Source organism: Eulemur rufifrons, chromosome 2 (assembly GCF_041146395.1).
Source record: "Eulemur rufifrons isolate Redbay chromosome 2, OSU_ERuf_1, whole genome shotgun sequence".
NCBI lineage: Eukaryota > Metazoa > Chordata > Mammalia > Primates > Lemuridae > Eulemur > Eulemur rufifrons.
In genome coordinates, this window is record NC_090984.1 from 11,966,280 (window position 1) to 11,985,784 (window position 19,505).

The 19,505-nt window shown below is 56.1% G+C and overlaps 2 protein-coding genes across 6 annotated transcripts; one reads left to right on the top strand and one right to left on the bottom strand.

Annotated features, from left to right (window-relative positions):
- The first annotated feature begins 1,717 nt into the window (after positions 1-1,717).
- Positions 1,718-8,255, top strand: CNN1 (calponin 1). 3 transcript variants are annotated; one of them, XM_069495948.1, is made up of 8 exons: positions 1,718-1,857; positions 2,157-2,437; positions 3,841-3,962; positions 6,261-6,327; positions 6,422-6,559; positions 6,726-6,836; positions 7,226-7,372; positions 7,453-8,255. In XM_069495948.1, the coding sequence occupies exons 3-8, from the start codon at positions 3,928-3,930 to the stop codon at positions 7,696-7,698; spliced, it is 744 nt and encodes a 247-aa protein (XP_069352049.1). In that variant the 5' UTR covers positions 1,718-1,857; positions 2,157-2,437; positions 3,841-3,927; the 3' UTR covers positions 7,699-8,255. The 3 variants fall into 3 exon arrangements, with proteins under 3 accessions (XP_069352049.1, XP_069352057.1, XP_069352040.1); XM_069495956.1 differs by having other exon boundaries at positions 2,157-2,428; XM_069495939.1 differs by lacking the exon at positions 2,157-2,437.
- A 2,530-nt stretch (positions 8,256-10,785) lies between these two features.
- ELOF1 (elongation factor 1) lies at positions 10,786-15,494 on the bottom strand. 3 transcript variants are annotated; one of them, XM_069495975.1, is made up of 4 exons: positions 15,450-15,494; positions 11,997-12,130; positions 11,766-11,836; positions 10,786-11,524 (listed from the first exon to the last, which is right to left on the bottom strand). In XM_069495975.1, the coding sequence occupies exons 2-4, from the start codon at positions 12,110-12,112 to the stop codon at positions 11,460-11,462; spliced, it is 252 nt and encodes an 83-aa protein (XP_069352076.1). In that variant the 5' UTR covers positions 12,113-12,130; positions 15,450-15,494; the 3' UTR covers positions 10,786-11,459. The 3 variants fall into 3 exon arrangements, with proteins under 3 accessions (XP_069352076.1, XP_069352069.1, XP_069352085.1); XM_069495968.1 differs by having other exon boundaries at positions 15,406-15,480; XM_069495984.1 differs by lacking the exon at positions 15,450-15,494 and adding an exon at positions 13,916-15,372.
- Between the last annotated feature and the right edge of the window lie 4,011 nt (positions 15,495-19,505).

Here is a 19,505-nt window from a genome sequence, read left to right on the forward strand (position 1 = left end):
ACCCGCTCCCGCCAAGCCCCGCCCTGTCCCCGCCAGACCCCGCCCCCGCCCGGGGGTGCCGGCCGCAAGCCGGGCCCAGCCGCTGGTCCTTACATGCACAGTAGCGACCGGTGGCCCGCGGAGGGCCAGTCGGCGTGGGCAGGATCCAGGAATCTGCGCGTTCGAATCCCGGCTCTTCCACCCTCGAGCTGTGTGACCTCAACAGTCGGCTGCATGTCTCTGTGCCTCATATAGACCCCACCTCCTAGGGCTATTGTGGGGAAGGAGTTAACAAATCTAAAACACTTAGTACATAGCAGGTGCTAATTGTTAGCTCGTGTTATTAATATATATTTTAGTGTATCTTCAACATATCATGATGCGCCATCAAACTGGTCTTTAGCATATGGCCTTAGCTCAGTGGTTCTCAAATGGGGGCGATCTTCTTCCGCCCCCACCCCAACCCGGGGACATTTGGAAATGAATGTCTGTAGATATTTCTGGTTGTCAAAGCTAAGGGGGTGCTGATGGCATCCCTCCAGGAATGATGCTGGAAGTCCTACGATGCCCAAGGCAGCCCCCACCGTGAGGAATTACCCAGCCTCAACTGTCAGAAGTGCTGAGGTTGAGAAACCCTGCCTTAGCCTCAGAGCTAAGGTTCATGGGACAGAGGATCAAATTCTATTCTGCCACAGGCCAGCTGTGTGACACTGGGAAGCGATTCCATGCCCCTGTGCCTCAGTTTCCCCAAACGTAAAGTGAGTGTAATAACAGCGTCCACCTCTAAGAGTGTGGTGAAGATTGAGTGGATACATATATAGTGTTGGGAACAAGGCCTGACATAGGGCTGCTGTCATTTGGGCATATCACAGCCATGTCCTTAGCGCATGGCCAGTAAACTGCATGTTCTTATCATATCATTAGTGTGCGGCAGGATGCTGACATGTCATCCAAGTGTCACTAATGTGGCCTTGACATATGTGGACATGGCATCCATCCCTGTGGTCCAGGGGTGGGATCTGGCCAGATGGGGCTGCTTGACAGGGACATAGTTCATGGCCTGGGACTCAACCACAGTTACTCCATGGCTCAGGTGACCCACAGGTGGATGGGGAGGATCTCTGCTCCCCCAGGTGCTTATGAGGGGCTGCAGGGGACAAGAATGGGGGTGCAGGACCCTCGGCAGAAAGAATGCTATCATCTGAGTCCCTCCCGTGTGCCAGGCACTGTGCTGGGCATGTCCAAGGCCTTATTTCTTCTGATTTTCACAACACTCCCATAAGGCAGGCACTATCATTAGCCCATTTTACAGATGTGGCAATAGAGGCCCAGACAAAGGGCTTGCCTAAGGTTATAGACTGTTGGTATCTGGAATTAAACCCAAGATGGTGCTCCCCAAACTACCACAGGTGACAGTCCTGCCTCAAAACTGGAAAGAAGAGAGATGAACTTAGAGACTCAGCCAGAGGTCCAGTGGATGGTGGGCGAAGACAGGGGGACAGGAGAAGGTTGGTCTGCATCTGATCAAGCCCCCGCTAAGCATAATGCAGGCTGCCCCCCTAGGTGGAAACAATGACACAATCAGCTCCCAATACCAAGGCTCTGACATCACAAGGGGGGGCTGCCGAGGTGGGGGGTGCTCCGCCCCTTGGCAGGCCCCTGTGGCCAATGGAATGGCCTTGGAAGACACCCGGGCCGCCTTCCGGAGCTTCAAAAACGTGTGAGGAGGGAAGAGGGTGCAGACGGAGCTTCAGCTGCTGTGGTGGTCCTCAGAGTTAGCGCCACCACTGCCCCGGCCACAGCCCACCAGCCAGCATGTCCTCTGCTCACTTCAACCGAGGCCCTGCCTATGGGCTGTCTGCCGAGGTCAAGAACAAGGTAGGGCTGGAGGGCCTCCCTAGCCTGGCTCGCATGTCCTGCCAGGCCAGAAGCCCTGCTGCTGGGGTTCCCTAAACCCCCTCCTGCCTACCCCATGTGACCTGGAACCTGAGGGGGGAGAGGGAGAGGCATGGGGCAGGCATTGCCTTGCTCCCCCTTGGGGACATCCGGAGAGCTCAGCTACTGCTGGGGGGCACACAGCCACACATAAACAGAGGAGGTCAGTCCACTGCAAAGATTCCTACCTGTTCAGAGTCCTCTGTTAACCCTTTGTGTTCTTGGATGGGAGGGGGCTGTAGGGGGAAGACTTGTTGATTTTTCCCACACCCGCAGCCTAACAGAAATATTGGGGAGCACTTGAGAGCTGGGGTTCCTGGGAGGTGAAGCCCAGAAACTGTGGGAGACGGTGAGGGTAGAGGGGGACAGCGGAGGAGGGTAGGGGGCTGCTGGCATCAGAAACATGGCAGGGGGCTCCTAATTACAGAGCTAGGAAGACACCCAGACAGCACCTCCATGCTATGGATGGGTAAACTGAGGTTCAGAGAGGAGAGGCGAGTGGCTAGGGGCCCAGGTAAGGCAGGCACAGAGCTGGGGCCCTGGATTCATTCCCCCTACATCAGAATGGGGTCAGTTTCTCCAGGGTAGGGAACTTGGCCTTCCCACCCTACTGGGATCCCCCCAAGAGCGCTGCCGGGGGAAGGCGGTCCAGCCCCATTTCACAGAGGGGAATACTGAGGCTCAGGGTAACTTTTCCCAGGGTCCCATAGTGAGGGAGTGGGGAGCAGGCATTGGAACCTGGGTTGGGGGGATCCTGGGGGTGGAGGAGGACGCCGGTGGGGGGCGGGTGCTCGGGTTGGAGACAGATCCCAGCGCCGCCCCCTCCCCCCAGCGCCGGCCCCAGAGCCGCGCGGAGGCGCCGCGCCATATAAGGCGGCCTCAGGGAGCTTGGGCCACGCTATATAAGGGCCGGTTTGCTTTATAAAGCCGGGCTGGTGGGGAGGGGGGTGGCAGGGCCGGGGCCAGGTGAGGGGGCCGCCCCTTCCACCTCCCTCCGCCACCCAGGAGAAGGGGCAGCCCGATCCCCCAGGGACTGGGAGCCTGGCTGGGCTGGGGCGGAGGGTTCTGGAGAAACCGGGGGTCGGGGGAAAGACGCAGACAGAGAGGCTGAGAGGCTGACACCAAAAAGACAGTCGTGGGAGGGCGAACCATGAGCCAGATAAAACCTAGACAGAGACAGAGAGCACGGGACAGGGAGACAGGGGAGACAGATGCACCCCACCCCCATCAGTGGCCGGGAACTTGGAGTTGGGGACGGAGAACGAACTGCGGAGGCAGAGATGTCAGACAGGGACTAGCCACCCAGAGAGAGGGAGGCCCCAAGGCTGGGCCAAGGAAAGACAGATAGAGCTGGGGGAGAGACAGAGACATACAGACTCGCAAGGAGTGGGGTGCAGGACCAAGGCCAGCCCCCCAGCTCTAGCTAGAGACAGAGCCTGGGAGATGGGGACCTGGAGAGACACTGAGAGACGTAGGACAGAGCAGTCCCCTGCAAGCCAGCACCCAGGGGCACCTCCTTAGATCTCCTCCTCCTCTGCCTGGGCGCCCCCTCTTTCAACAGGGGGGCAGGGCCAGAGAAAGATACACCCCAAGTTTGGCCTGGAGGGGGAACCAAGAAGCCAGGCCCCGCCCCTTGCCCCTCTGGCTCTAAGGATCTGGCTTTCCACGTCCACCCCCCTGTCTACACTTTCTGGTGCCAAACCTCAGAATGCCCGGAATGGCCCCCTGGGCAGGTGCCACCTCAGCTCTGGCCCTCAGCCCACCCCAGCGCCCACCTCCCTCCCCCACGGACGCTGGGGCAGAATTGCCTTAGTTGGAAAGGGACGAAGCAGGAGACGAGGCTGAGGGAGGCTTGGACGGGACTCAGGGAGCCCAGGCCACTCCCCACCGCATCCTCACCGCCCCCTCTGTGCCCCCCACCTCCAGCTGGCCCAGAAGTACGACCACCAGCGGGAGCAGGAGCTGAGAGAATGGATCGAGGGGGTGACAGGGCGCCGCATCGGCAACAACTTCATGGACGGCCTCAAGGATGGCATCATTCTTTGCGAGTGAGTGGGGCACTCGTGGCCCGGACCCTGCTTGGGCCACCCCCAACCCAAACACCCATCTCCACGTGGCCCCGCAAACGACCATGAACCCAGAGCTGGGTTGAACACTTTATATCAGAAACCTCAAAACAGTCCCCTGAGGTGGCAAATAATCATTGCGCCCATGTAACAGGCAAGGATAACTGAGGCCCAGATGGGTTAAACACACTGCCCAAAGTCCTAGGCTGTTTCAATGGGAATGACTCCAGAATCTTAACCACCACGCTATACAGGGCAGGCCCATCTATGGCTTCCAGAGTCCCCGGAAAGAGCGGTCACAGTTATTAGGCAGCTGGCAACAATAGCTGTTCATGGCTGGCTTGAGGTGACCGATGTGCTAAGTAGGTCCCGGTTTTCCATTCCCTTCAGAGCCCCCCGGCCCTGAATCCACTGCAACCCTAACACTGGGTGGGATCCTGTCTGCATCGCTGTGTCTGACCCAGGGCAGGGTGACCCAAGCGCCTCCCCAAGTGCCGGCGCTGGGGAGGGGTCTGGGGGGTGTTTATCTTGTCCCATCCCCATCCACTAGAAATAAGGAATTGGGGCACAGGGGAGGGGGCGGGGGAAGCTGGTGTCCCAGCTCAGACAGAGGGCTGCTCAGGTCTCAAGCAGTACGGAGTCAGCCAGCCACTCGGTCATTCACTCATGCAACAAGGATTTACGGAGCACTTGCTGTGTGCCAGGCTCTGGAGCATGCACCGTGGCAGTGAACAGACGGGGTAGGAGCTAGGAGCAACTAGGACTCAACAGGGAGTTTTGGGGGCGAGACCAAATAGTCAATCAAACCATCACGGACTTGACTTCGGTGGCAAGTGCCCTGGGGAAAAGTCAACTGGGGAAGGAGGATGAGAGGGGCAGGTTGGGGGTGTGTGTGTGTGTGGGGGGGTGCTGTCCCTTACAGAGTGGTCTTCCAGGCTTTCTGAGTTGGTGACACTTGAACAGAACCTCAGATAGAGGGAGGGAGTGAGGAAGCCGGGAGATCTGAGAGAAGAGGGATCGTAGGAGACAGACAGGATGGCCGGTGCAAAGGCCCTGAGGTAGGAGCGTGCTTGGGGTGTTCAAGGAACATAAGGAGGACAGCATGGCCAGCACCAAGTGAGTGACGGAGAGTGCAGGGAGAGGAAGTTACACAGTGAACTGGGGACCAGATGCCAGAGGGCCTTTTAATCATGGCAAGGAGTTAGGATTTGATTGTGAAGGCAGCGCGGAAGCACTGCAGGATTCTGAACTGGAGAGTAACTTGAATTGTCTCAAAATGGCCATTCTGGCTGCTGAGTGAGGAAGGGTCTGTAGGGGATGAGGTGGAAGTTGGGAGCCCCAAGAGCCCAGGAGACAGACACTGGTGGCTTAGACCAGAGTGGAGGTAGTGGGGAGTAGTGGGTGGGCTTCTGGATGTACTTACAAGGCAGAGAGGCTGGGCATGGTGGTTCATGCCTGTAATCCCTACACTTTGGGAGGCCAAGGAGGGAGGATCGCTTGAGCCCAGGAGTTTGAGACCAGCCTGGGCAAGAGCAAGACCCCGTCTCCACAAAAAATAGAAAAATTAGCCAGGCGTGGTGGTGCGCGCCTGTAGTTCCTGCTATTCAGGAGGCTGGGGCAGAAGGATCACTTGAGCCCAGGAGTCTGAGGTTGCAGTGGGCTATGATGATGCCACTGCACTCTAGCCCAGGCAACAGAATGAGATCCTGTCTCAAAAAAAAAAAAAAAAAAAGAGGAGAGAGACTGGATGTGGGGCTGCGAGAAAGTGGGGGGAGTCAGAGGCAAGTTCAAGGGTTTTGGCTGAGCACCTGGAGTTTGGTGGGAGTGAGGTGGGTTTGACTGGAGACGCCCATGGACGAAGCTGGATGGGGAGCGAGAGGCCAGGGCTGCAGGGAGACATGGGGGTGTCGCTGGTGGCGCATGGATGGCTCTTAGAGCCAAGAGACTGGATGAGATCATCCAGGGGGTGGGCTCCCCACTGTCTGCAAGAGAAAAGGATGCTGAGACGCGGTGCCAGTGAGGCTTGGGGAACACCTGACTTGGGCACACCTTGCATGAGGAGCCTCTCTCACGGGGACCTGAGTCTAGCTGCCCTGAAGCTGGTGTCCCACCTGTGCACGTGGGGTGGTCTGGAAGGGCTGCACTGAGAGCTGGCTGTAGTGGGAGGTGACACAGTGGTACAGTATGGCCCAGTCACGATCACCCTGATGTCCTACCCACTGGGCTGGGCTGGGTGGAGCAACAGAGGGCATCCTCACTCCCCTCCCCCACTCCTTGTAGGTTCATCAACAAGCTCCAGCCAGGCTCTGTGAAGAAGGTCAACGAGTCCACCCAAAATTGGCACCAGGTAAGACCAGCCCCTTTCACCCCCTCGCCCACAAGCCCGTCAGCCCTCCACCCGCCCACCACTGACCCTTCCCCGGTTGCCCACTCCCCACCAGCTGGAGAACATTGGCAACTTCATCAAGGCCATCACCAAGTACGGGGTGAAGCCCCACGACATCTTTGAGGCCAATGACCTGTTTGAGAACACCAACCACACCCAGGTGCAGTCCACCCTCCTGGCCCTTGCCAGCATGGTGAGTGTGGGGGCAGGGTGGGCCCGGGACAGTGGTTGGTGGGCGGCCCGGGCTGGGTTGCACGTGCAGCCACTGGTGCCCCTGAGCCGGTGCTGCCAAGGGTCTCCAAGGGGACAATGCAGCCTGGAAGCCCTGTTGTCAATCGCACCCTCCTCGCCCCACCCAGGCCAAGACGAAAGGAAACAAGGTGAACGTGGGGGTGAAGTATGCGGAGAAGCAGGAGCGGAAATTTGAGCCTGAAAAACTAAGAGAAGGGAGGAACATCATCGGGCTGCAGGTACCGCCCCTCCCTGCCGAGGAAGGCACCCTGGTCCCTGAGGGCTTTGGGGAACAGGATATTTGGCATTAACTTAGCTAGAGGCCGGGTACGGTGCTCAGCATCTCCCATTCACAAACTCGCTCCGTTAACAGCCGTCGTGGGGACGTACCGTCACCATTACGCCCTTTCTACAGATGAGGAAACTGAGGCCCAGAGCGGCCAGCTCCCTTTTGCCCGGATCTCCCAGTTCATGCAGGGTGGGCTGGGACTTGAACCCTAGAAGTCAATCACTTGATATGCCCACTCTGGGCCTCAGTTTCCAATCTGAAAAATGCAACGGTCCTCGGATGTCAGTTACTGCTCATGACCCGGGGTGAGGCTCTGTGATTGTCTCTCTGGCTTCCTAGATGGGCACCAATAAGTTTGCCAGCCAGCAGGGCATGACGGCCTACGGCACCCGGCGCCACCTCTACGACCCCAAGCTGGGCACAGACCAGCCCCTGGACCAGGCCACCATCAGCCTGCAAATGGGCACCAACAAGGGTGCCAGCCAGGTGAGGGGGGTCCGCGTGGCATGTCGGTGAGGCCCATTCCCCCGATGGTCCCCACGGCCTGACCGAGCTGCCCCCCACAGGCCGGCATGACCGCGCCAGGGACCAAGCGGCAGATCTTCGAGCCCGGGCTGGGCATGGAACACTGCGACACGCTCAACGTCAGCCTGCAGATGGGCAGCAACAAGGGGGCCTCGCAGCGGGGCATGACCGTATATGGGCTGCCGCGCCAGGTCTACGACCCCAAGTACTGCCTGAACCCCGACTACCCGGAGTTGGGCGAGCCCGCGCACAACCACCACCCGCACAACTACTACAACTCTGCCTAGGCCTTGGCCTTCCCCGCCTTCCCCCCAGGGAGGCTGGCTGCTGCCCTTGGCTGGACCCCACCGGGCCCAGCCGACCCCCTCTCCCTGCATGGCGCCCTCCAGCCCCCTGGCACCTGCCTACAGGGTTAGAGTTTGGGGCAGACTGGGGGGCCTGTGGGGGGCCCCTCCCTGTAGTGCTACAGGGTCCAACATAGAGCCGGGTGTCCCCAACAGCACCCAAAGGACGCACTGAGCAAAGCTATTCCAGCTGTCGCCCCACTCCCTCACAAGTGGGTACCCCCAGGACCAGAAGCCCCCTAAGCGAAGCCCCCAGAGCCCAGGCTCGGCCCGCCCCCACCCTGTCCCCTAGTGGGAGCAAACTGCATGCCCAGAGACCCAGCGGACACACGCGGTTTGGTTTGCAGCGACTGGCGTACGTGGATGTGACAGCGGCATTTGGAACGCGAGCACTTTGTTTTTTCTATTTCACTGGAGCACAATAAATGGCTGTAAAATCACCCGAGGCCTCGGGGCTGCTCTGGCCAGAATACACTCCAGCTCCCTGTGCATACATCTGCGGGGACGCATACTCTCACAGACACGCCGAGATACACACACGGACCTCACAGCCACTCAGCTAGACACAGGACGGGCACCCTGTCTCACTCACATGCAAAATCCACACACACATGCAATACACACTCCCACCCATGACACGCACACCTGTAATCCCAGCACTTTGGGAAGCTGAGGCAGGACTGCTTGAGCCCAGGAGTTTGAGACCAGCCTGGGCAACATCGTGAGACCCCATCTCTACAAAAAATTTTTTAATAATTAGCCAGGTGTGGTGGCATGCGCCTGTAGTCCCAGCTCCTCCGGAGGCTGATGTGGGAGGATCAATTGAGGCAAGGAGTTCAAGGTTACAGTTAGCCACTGCACTCCAGCCTGGGCCTTAGAGCAAGACCCTGTCTCTTTCTTAAAAAAAAAAAAAAAAAAGACATACTTGGAGAGCCAATACTCACACAGCCCCCCCCCCCCCGCCACACACACACACACACACACACACACACACACACACACACACGATGCCTGCCAGCTCTCCGGGGGGGGGGGGGGCTGCCTGTAGGTTGTGGTGACAGAGCCTGAGCACTGGGACTGGCCAGATAGGATGTGAATCCTGCATCTGCTGCCCACTGTCTGGGTGACCCTGGGCAACCACTTCTCCCTATGCCTGTTTCCCCATCAGAGACATGGGGACACGGGGTGGGGAAGGAAAAAAAAGGAAAATGGGGACATGAGCCCTGTAGGGTCAAGGGAGAGCTTAAATGAAATGACACCCTAGACAGGCGGTGATGTTCCAAATCTTTAGCTGCTGATGGGGTCCAAGCATCAACAATGAAAAAGTACAATGAGCAGGAGGTCCTGGTGGCCCCATGAACACTTTAACCCTGGATTGTGGGGGATGATGGGCACTTCCGGGCCAGGGCACTGGCCTTTCGCTGACCAGCACGGAGCAGCTGAACAGTTGACCATGGGGTGTGGCTACCTGGGCGTGCCTGGCTCACTCCCAGCCCCCTTAAAGCTGAGCCTGGAGTTTGGCCTGCCAGCCCAGGACCCTAGAAGGCTGTAGACAGGGCCCCAACCTTCTCACGTTTCAGCGGGGACCCTGTAATATCTACAAGGACAGCCCTAGCCACCCTGCCTGAAAGCCACCATCCATCAGGGTTCCAGGGAGGTGTGGAGAAGTGGGGACGGGGCAGGGAGCCATCTTCTCCCCTTCCCTCCCCAGGGAGGGCAGGGGTCGGGCCTGGAACGTGGGGATCTGCAGAGACAGACACCAGAAGCCCCGAGCACACAGACGCACACAGCCCCTGGGGCCTCATAAACCGGATTCCAGGCGCTCTTGGCCTGGCTACCGCGAGTCCTGCTCCCCCAGGGCTGGCGCGGGGAAGCTATGCCGAGGACCCACGCCTGGCCCTGGGCCCTGCCTCCTCAGGAAAACAGCACCATATTAGCACTTGGAGTGTGAGACTGGGGTGGGCGGGCGGCAGGGAGGGCCCTGGCCACCAGAGGCACAAGCCCCCTTCCTGTTTGATCCCCAAGGGCACCCCCCAACCCAGGTGCCGGTCCACCTCTCCGCCCACATCCACTGGTTCCTGCCAGGGCTACGGACCTTACCTGGGGCCTTGGAGGAGGAAGCAAGATTACCAGGGTGGGCCTGGGGGGCACATGGCAGACCCAGCTGCCCAGCCCAGCCCAGCACCTCCCCTAGTCGTTCACACTTGTCACTGCCCTGGGTGGGCCCCAGAGCCACTCAAACCGTGCCTGGCACTTCCATCCTCAGCAAAGCCCTGGGAGGAAGGTTCTTTCACCCTTCCTGCTGTAGGACGCTGAAGCACCGGTCACCTGCTGCCCCAGGTCACGGGGCCGGGTGGAGAAGCTGGATCTGGCCCAGGCTTGTGGGCACTGGGGTCCCTGTTACCCAGGTGACTTCAGGTTCCACTGTTAGCTGTGAGCATCCAGCCCCCATGTGCACCTTCCAAGAGTCCTCAGCACCCTTGGAAAAAGGTCCCTTTTTGGACTGTTCCCCTCCTGTGTCTCTCCCCAACACAGCCTCCAGGAGGGCCCATGAGCTGTTCCCTCTGCCTGGACTCTGCACTCACAAGGAAGTCAGACTGTGGGCTCTGACCCAGGAGCCGGGCTTCCTGCATTCAAGTCCCATTTGTGCCGCTTTCTGGCCGTAGGACCTTGGGTCAGCAACCTCCACCATCTCTGGCCTCGGTTTCCTCATCTTTGAACCTGGAGTTACCTCAGCACCTGCCCCACAGGGTGGATACCGGGATGGGGGGGTGACACTGGCAAGCCCTTAGAGCATCACCTCCTCAGGCCGCCCCTCCAGGTGTGCCCCCCAGCAGCCCTCTCTGTCCCACCTCCCCAGTGACGTTTTTCATTGACTGCTGTAAACACCAGGCCAGATGTCTGCCTGGTCCATCAGCGTCCTGGACACCCTGAATGCTCATTGAGTGACTAAAACATTGGACAGTTTCCAAGACTGACAGAGTGGGCCTCCAGGTCGCCCCTTGAAGGCTTTAGCCACAGGTTCCCCCTCCCTCTTCTGGTTCTGGGGCACACACAGAGATCTGCATCGGCTGCTTTATTTAAGGGCTTGTGACTGACAGCCGTCCCCCAACCCAGCCCCTGCCTCCTCTACAAAGGCAAGTGACATGAAATGAGGCTTCCCAGTTAGCTCGGGCAAGCTGGCTCCCTCCAGGGCCCAGTCAAGGGACCTGGGCGATGGTGGCTTTGAATCCCAGGCCACAGGCATCGGAAGGTGGGGAAGTGGGGAGTCCAGTTCAAAGGGGCGAGGCGCTGGTGAGGTGGCCAGAGAGGTCCCGCTCCAGCCTCTGGCAGGCTTTCCTTGCCCAGGGTGTTGGCAAACTGCCCCCCGACCCCAGGAGCCAGGGCTCCAAGGCCAGGGGGCCCAGGGCTGGAGCAGGGAGCAAGGGAAAGGCTTCTGGAGCCAAGTGAGGCCAGTTCAGGCCCCTCAGGGCCAGCAACCCCTCAACGCCACCACGTGTCTACAAGCACACCCCAAGGCCACTCCCACAGCTACATGCGCAGCCACACACACACTCTCACACTCACACCCACTCCACACACACCGAGGGCCGCGAGTGACAGCCCTGGACCCACACCCTGGACCCCTGGAATGTCTCTGGTGTCAGACCCAGCAGGTGGGTCCACGGCAGGCGGGGCTGCCCGGGGGCGGGTCCTCTGCGTTGCTACTGATTGGCTGCCTCGCAGGCATCTATCCAATCGCTGTACACGTCCACGGGTTCTGACAGATCTGAGCCGCTTAGGTCAAGGGCGACTGGCAGCATTGGACCCCTGCCCTGCAACTTCTCACCCCGCATAGATCAGTAGGTGGCACCTGGTCCTCTGAGCAGCCACGGCCCTGTACCAGGGCACACAGCAGGGCCGGAGGAGCAGAAGCTGCACTCCGGCCCCTCACCCTTGGCCAGGTACGCTGAGCAGCCCTGGCCTCCCTGCCTCCACCCTCTGGAAAAATCCTCGTTTTCCAAGGATACACGTGATAGGCGTCTGGAATTCCTCTAGGCACACGGTACAAGAGATGACTCCGGTGTTGCGGGCACGGTCCCTAAAATGGGCAGAGGCGGAGGGACTGGTGAGCAGCGAGCCCTGACCCTGTGGGTGACAATGCCCCAAGCAGGGCAGCAAGGGGCAGAACGGAGGACGGCAGGGAGGGAGAGCCCTGGGTGCCCCACGAGGCAGGATCCCATGCCTGCTTCCCCACTCACATTTTCACGTCACATGACTTCTCGTGGTTGCAGAAGGGGCAGGTGAACTGGGTCTCAAGGGTACCTGTCATCTTCTTCTTGGGTGGCGGCTTCCGTTTTGACTTTCTGCGTCCCATGTCTGCAGGTGGGCACACCTGCGGGGGGGCGGGGGGGATGGGACAGAAGTCAGTGGCTCACGGACCACCGTGAACAGTGGTGTCCGAGCCTCCACCTCTGAGGGGCAAGGCTCGCGGTCCCTGGGCAGGACAGTCCCGATGCACTCTGGACGGGAAGGGTGAGGACAGGCTCTAACCCTGACTCCCCCACTCACTGTGTGACCCAGGCAGGTTACCTAAACTCTCTGTGGCCCAGTTCTTTGTCTATACAACAGAGACGAGGTTGCTACCTCAGAGGACTCTTGTGGGGCTGGCATGAGCAATGGTAAGCGAAAGGCTCAGCACAAGGGCCCGGCCCATCCACTGTTGGCACCTGCACTAGAAGTCACTGTTCCTGGTGAGGATGACACAAGAGACAATAGTACAGGCCTGGACAGGCCAACAGGGCAGGGCTGGGCTGAGCCTAAGTGCTCAGGAGCTAGTGATGTTATTCGGCTGCTCCTCTTGTCGGGGGACATGGAAGTGCCATTGAGAAGGGGGCTGTGACGGCCTCCAGATGGGCCCACTGTGATGCCTCTCCACAGATGACAGGCTGCTGGGTAGAGAAGCAGGGACAGGCACTTTGAGTAGAAGAACACTATGTGTGAAGGCTCTGGGGCAGGTGCCTGTCCCCTGGCCGGTAGGGGAGAGAACAGGGACAGGTGGGAGGGTTCTGGATGTTTGGATGGGTCCTGGAGGCCATGAGCAGTGATAGGATGAAATCACTGTGTGCTTTTGAAGGACGGAGGCATGTGAGTCACAAGCCTGGATGAAGATGAAGACAGAGCCAGGGCAGGGCTGTTGGGGTGGAGATGGCAGGGGGTGGACAGAAGAGACGAGTCAACGGAGTGAGTGTGATGAGGAGAGTCCAGGATGACTCCTGAGGTGGCAGAGGGGACACAGTTGGTGGGTAGGGAGAGAAGGTGACATCATTCTCTGGTGGCTAACACATGGGGTGTTGGGGAAAATGATGGGGGGGGTGTCATGTGGCAGAGGGACATCTAGGGACAGATTTCTTGGAGGCAGCTGGGTAGGAAAACAGAAGCAGCTACCATTGAGCGCAACGCCCATGCCAGGCGCTGTGCTCAGGGCTCTGCATTTGCCACCCCTGATCCTCCCAAGGTGCCTCAGCGCACACATACCCCACTGCTGTTCTAGCATTGTTCCTCCACAACAGGGCACGGCAGTAGCCTGGCAGGTCGCCCAGAATCAAGAGCGGAGTTTCATTCATAATTAGTGATCACTCCCCATGCAACAGCCTCCCCCGTCACTGCAGGTGCTTCCAATTTACCAAGTAAAAGCAGCAATGGAAAGAGAGCGCCTAGGACCCCCCATTCGGCCTTCCCTCTTTTACTATGAAAGTATATGTCTGCATTTCCTGCAAGAACGGCCTCTTCACTCTGCCCTGGGTCCTGTCCCCACTTCCTTCAGCAACATCAAATTTCCCAGCTCTACTAGATCCTGGACACACTTATCACTTCCCTCATCGTCTGAAAAGGAAAAAAACCACCTCTTCAGTCTCTCTCCACTACCACCTGTTTCTCGGCAGGCTTTTCTAGTGTAGAACTGTCTGCATTCCCTCCCATTCTCTCCTGTACCCCTTACTGCCCCCCAACTAAGGTCACCAGTGGCTCCATACTGCCCTCCCACTCTTGCCACATGACTCTCAGGACCTCGAGCTCTCCCGCCCCGCCTCACTGGTGGCTGAGTGTCTTCAGCTCCTGCTTCTCCACCAACTTCTCTAATGGGCTCAGTCTTCGGCCTTCCCTCTGCGGCTATACTTACCTCGAGAGTCGGGAGACGTCATCCGGTGTCAGGGCTTCACGCCTCCTCCACATGGATGTCTCCCCTGAACTGCAGACTCGCTGGTCTACCTGCCTCAGCCACACCTTCACCCGATGTCTAACAGATGTTTACACATAACACGCCCTAAACCTGCTCTCCTGCAGTCTTCCTCAGCTCAGCTAATAGCAAGTCCGTCTTTCCATGTAATCAATCCAAAAGCCTTAGATTCATCCTTGATGCCTTTTTCTCTCTCACATCCCTTATCTGATCCTGCCCCATCTACCTGTGAAATCCTCCCAGAATCCGACCACTTCTCACCACCTCCGGGACCAGTACCATGGTCTTGAGTCATGGTCATCTCAGCTTCCTCATTGGTCTCCCTGGGTCTCCAACCTCACCCACCACCTTCCAAATGTAAATTCTAAGGCGGCAGATATTTTTATCTTTTCTTTGTATCCCCAGACCCTACAACTGTTCACGGCACAGAGGTGGGACTCAACAAATATTTACGGAATGAATGAATGAGTGAACAAATTACAGGCCCTTTGCTGATACATACTGATGCTGCAATCAACAAGGCAGGCCAGGAATCTGTTCCTGTGGAGGATGACAGACCCTTAACAGGCAAACTAATAAGCAAAATGATCATAAATATTCCTTAGTGCAGTGAGGTTAATAAAACAAGGTTAAGGGAACATTTCAGAGCAGGGGCACCTCAGATATGGGGAGAAACGTATGAGATGCAAAATACGGGGAAAGCATCAGCCAGAGCCCAGGAGATCCGGAAGGCTGAAATGCAGCCTGGTCTGTAGCCCATGCTCTCACCTGCCAGGGCAGTCAGTCTCCCCCACCCTTCAAAGCCCGTCCCCAGCGACCAGCTGCGACAGAATCACCTGCGGATGGGGTGGAGGTGTTCAAAAATGCTTATCTATGAACCTAACCCCAGATCTCCCCCCACTAGAATGTCAGTTGTGTGCGGACATGTTTTGGCCATTGCTGAATCCCCTGCATGTATACTGTCTGGTATACATTAAGCGCTTAATAACTATTTGTTGAATGAACAGATAAGTCTCCTGAACACAGATGTCTCCCATCTATGGATGGGCCCCAGAATCCCATTTTACCCTGTGACCACAGCCTCCCCCGCCACAGGAGTGGGGTCTGGCTTGCACAAAGACTGCAGAGGCCTCGGTCTTTCCCGGGGCGACGTCAAGTCTAAGGGCGCCAAAGGGGGCGGGGGGGCTGGAAGAGGGGTCATCCCCTGAATCTGATGGGACACAAAAGGCGGCGGGTTGGCGGTTCCTCCAGGCTCACCGAGGTTTCGGCGTTGCTTCCAGCCAGCAGCCGGTAGCACCCAGGTGCCCGAGTAGCCGCGCTTAGCGGGCTGGGGTCCGGGAGAGTCAGTCTCCCGGACTGGCCACCCCCCAAGCCCAGGACCCCCGGCGCCTCCTCTAGAACCGCGTGAGCTGCGTGAGTAGGAAAACGCTCACCCTGGCCCGGCCCGGCCCGAACGCCTGCCAGCGCGAAACGTCACCTGCACTCGCCTTCCCTCGTTGCAATGGCCCCGTTCACCCGGGAGACACCGACTTCCGGCTCCAGGCGGAAGCGGAAATCCCTCGTCTTTCAGGTCCCGCCCACCCGCCGCCAAGACAACCCGGCGAGCAAGTCCCCCCTCCTCCAGCTGCTTCTCTGTGCGCTTGCGTACTCAAATTCCGAGCTCGGTTGCGGGGTCGCAGTGCGCCTGCGCGAGGGCTAGAGCCCATTTATTTACTCTGACTGCGTTCAAGGCCTGTGCTTCTGGTCGGTTCCAAGGAGTGATCGTTCCCGCGCTTCAGGAGCTGTGGGCTGGGGCATACCAGCGCTGGGAAGGCAGCCTCGCCATCAGCTGCACCATCTTCCTGGGCATGTCTCGCTTGTGTTCTCTCTTCTCCCATTTGTAGCCCCAGCCCCTCCCAGTACACCTAGGTTTCCCCACCTTGGACACTCCGTGGGTTCTAACGATCGCCTGGGGATCTTTTTAAAATTCCGGTTCTCATCTAGCAGGTCCAGAAGGGGGGCCTAAGAGTCTGCATTTCTAACTCGCTCCCAAGTGACGTCCATGTGGCTGGTCCACGGACCACACTTTGAGTGCCCAGGTTATAATAGATGAGGTTGAATAGGCAGACGGGAGTCAGATCACATGAGGCCCTGTGGGCCATGTTAAGGACTTGTATTAAATTTGTGAGTAGAGAAGTGACGTTTGGTTTGTGTTTTAAGAAAGGTCACTCCTGCTGCTGAGTGGGAGATAGTTGGAAGAGGGGACTGGGAAGCCAGTTCCAAAGCCATAGCAGTAGTTGGACAAGAGGCGGTGCTGGCCCAGGCTAGGGTATTATTAATGGATGAAGCCAAGCTCTGTTTTTGGAGCTGGGAGGAAGAGTAGGGCAAGACCCACAATTCCCACAATTTTATGAAGAGACTGGACTTAAATAATTACATACAGGATCAATTAGGACACTCTTCAGTGAAGTAGAGAAGGGTGTGTAGGTCTCAGGGCATATGATGCTGGAGGGGGTTTCTAAACTGGCCTGAGACCTGGAGCAGTGGCTCACACCTATAATCCCAGAACTTTGGGAGGCCAAGGCGGGATGATCACTTGAGGCCAGGAGTTCGAGACCAGCCTGGGCAACATTGCAAGACCCTGTGAGGAGCAAAGTATAGCAAAAGAAGAGGGCTCAGGAGACCAGGGGCTGTTACAGAAGAATCCTGCAAGAGACTGAGCAGGCCAGTGAGTTAGGAGGAGAAACAGATGCGAGTCCTCGCCTAGAAACCTCTAGAAGAAGATATTTCAAGATGGGGAGAGTGGTCAGCCGTTTGAGGAAGATGAGGAAAGATGATTGAACAATTGAGTTTGGCAAGTGTTTGGTCGCTGATAAGAGCTGTTTCGTTAGAGCGCTCAGGAAAATAATTTGTAATTAGAAGTATTTCAAATACAGATGCTCCTTGGCTTACCATCTGGCTACATCCTCATGAGCCCATCCTAAAATTGAAAAATCTTGAGTAGAACCATCATAAGTCAGGGACTGTCCATAGGGGAATCTCCAAGATGTCCCCTAGGGGGCAATGTTACCCTTGGATTTGCCAGGTGTAATCCTTGGAACTGGCCTTCTGGAAGACACTTTCAGTGCTGGTACAAACTGGAATACACACAGGATGAAATTGTATTATCCAGTGACCCTGCAACTTGCTATTTCCACTTAACAGTCCATACACATACATGTAACTCTTGTTTATAGTGCAACTCTACTATAGTATATTCAACCATTATCCTACCAATGGACAATCCCAGGAGCTTTTGGATTTTTGCCACTGTGATAATACAGGACAAGTCCATGGACCAACATCCTTGAGACTGGATCTTTTATTGTGGAGGATAGTTTTTCAAAAATGACATTTCTGGGTCACAGGGAGTATTTATTTTTTATTTCATTTATGGCTGCCACATTAGTTTTCCTTCTTTCTCTCTTCCCTCCATCCTTTTCCTCCGTCCTCCTTCCCTCCCTCCCTCCTTTCCTTCCTTCCTTCCTTCCTTCCTTCCTTCCTTCCTTCCTTCCTTCCTAGTTTTGTTAAGGTGTAATTGATTGGCCGGGCATGGTGGCTCACGCCTGTAATCCTAGCACTCTGGGAGGCTGAGGCAGGCAGGTCGTTTGATCTCAGGAGTTCGAAACCAGCCTGAGCAAGAGCGAGACCCCATCTCTACTAAAAATAGAAAGAAATTATATGGACAGCTAAAAATATATATAGAAAAAATTAGCCGGGCATGGTGGCGCATGCCTGTAGTCCCAGCCACTCGGGAGGCTGAGGCAGGAGAATTGCTTGAGCTCAGGAGTTTGAGGTTGCTGTGAGCTAGGCTGACGCCACGGCACTCACTCTAGCCCAGGCAAAAGAGTGAGACTCTGTCTCAAAAAAAAAAAAAAAAAAAAAAAGATGTAATTGACCAAACACAAACTGCTCATGTTTAAACTATGGAAGTGCATGCTTTGGCATACATGTGCACTAGTGAAACTGTCCCCACAATTGGGACAGCGAACATATCCATCACCCTAAGAAAGTTCCTCATGCTCCTCTGTGCTACTTCCCTTACCTCTAGACCCTGGCCCCAGCTGATCTGTTTTTGGTTCCTATTGCTTTGTAGTTTTCAGGAAGTCATAGAAACAGAATCATACAATGTGTAGCATTTTGAGTTTGGCTTCCTTCCCTCAGCATATGAGACCAGTCCACGTTGTTGTACATATCAGCAGTTTGTTCCCTTTTATTATTATTTTGTTGGTTTGGGACAGAGTCTCACTCTGTCACCCAGGCTAGGGTGCAGTGGTGTCATCATTCCTCACAGCAACCTCAAACTCCTGAGCTCCAGGGATCCTCCTGCCTCAGCCTCCCGAGTAGCTGGGACCATGCCTGGCTAATATTTCTATTTTTGGTAGAGAGGGGGTGTTGCTCTTTCTCAGGCTGGTCTTGAACTCCCAACTTCAAGCGATCCTCCCACCTCGGCCACCCAGAGTGCTAGGATTACAGATGTGAGCCACCGTGCCTGGCTTGTTCACTTTTATTATTGAGTTATATGGATGTATCACACTTTGTTTATCTTTTTGCAATTATGAATAGAGCTGCTATGAGCCATCACAGCCTTTCAGGTGAAGGGTGGCAGAAGATGCCACCCCAAGATGTGCCACTTTGGCATACAGATTATTTTGAGCCAAAGGCACTTGAAATACAACAGGTACAAGGAGGACACTTTGACCTCCCTCTTTTCTTTCCGAAAACAGGACATGGAAGATGTTCTCCCTATACCAGACAGAAAGTAATATTCTTTTCATCAGAAGACAGGGAGTCAGGGCAGAGAAAAATCTGTACAAACAAACTTTGTTAAACTAACTTTTGTCTTCCTAGTTATTTTTCCACCATTGACTGCCATTTTTTCATGTCACATTTTCATAATTTACTACTCTTTGTCTAATTCAGTACCTAAGTGTTTGCCTCTAACTGCATCTTTGGGTCTTTAATTCCTTTTGAGGGCTAATGTATCCCATTAAATAAATCTTTCCTGTTAACCTGTCTTGTGTCAGTTTACTTCTTAGACCCAGAGAAATCTTGCCTCTCCTCCTCAGGTCTTTGTGTGGATGTTCATTTTTACCTTTTCCTGTGATTTATTTCTATACAGAAATATTTGATTTGTCTGGAATTTGTTTTTGTATTATAATAATACATGGCCTAAAGTGGCATTCAGGATTTGTCTTCTTCCAGGCAAACCGACAAGGCGAATAACACCTTTTTTTCTGTGAAGTTGCAATGAAATGTCACCTTGAACTTACATCATGTTATTTTTGGGGGATCTCACTCTGTCGCCCGGGCTGGAGTGCAGTGGCATGATCATAGCTCACTGTAGCCTTGAACTCCTGGGCTCCGGTGATCTTCCTGCCTCAGCCTCCCAAGTAGCTGGTCCTTGGTGCTTGACAGAAGTGCTTGGTTGGTGTGGAAGAGCTGGTTTGGGTTACAATCCCCATCCATGACATTTATTCCCTGTCTGACAATGAATGTGTCACTTCTTCTTTCT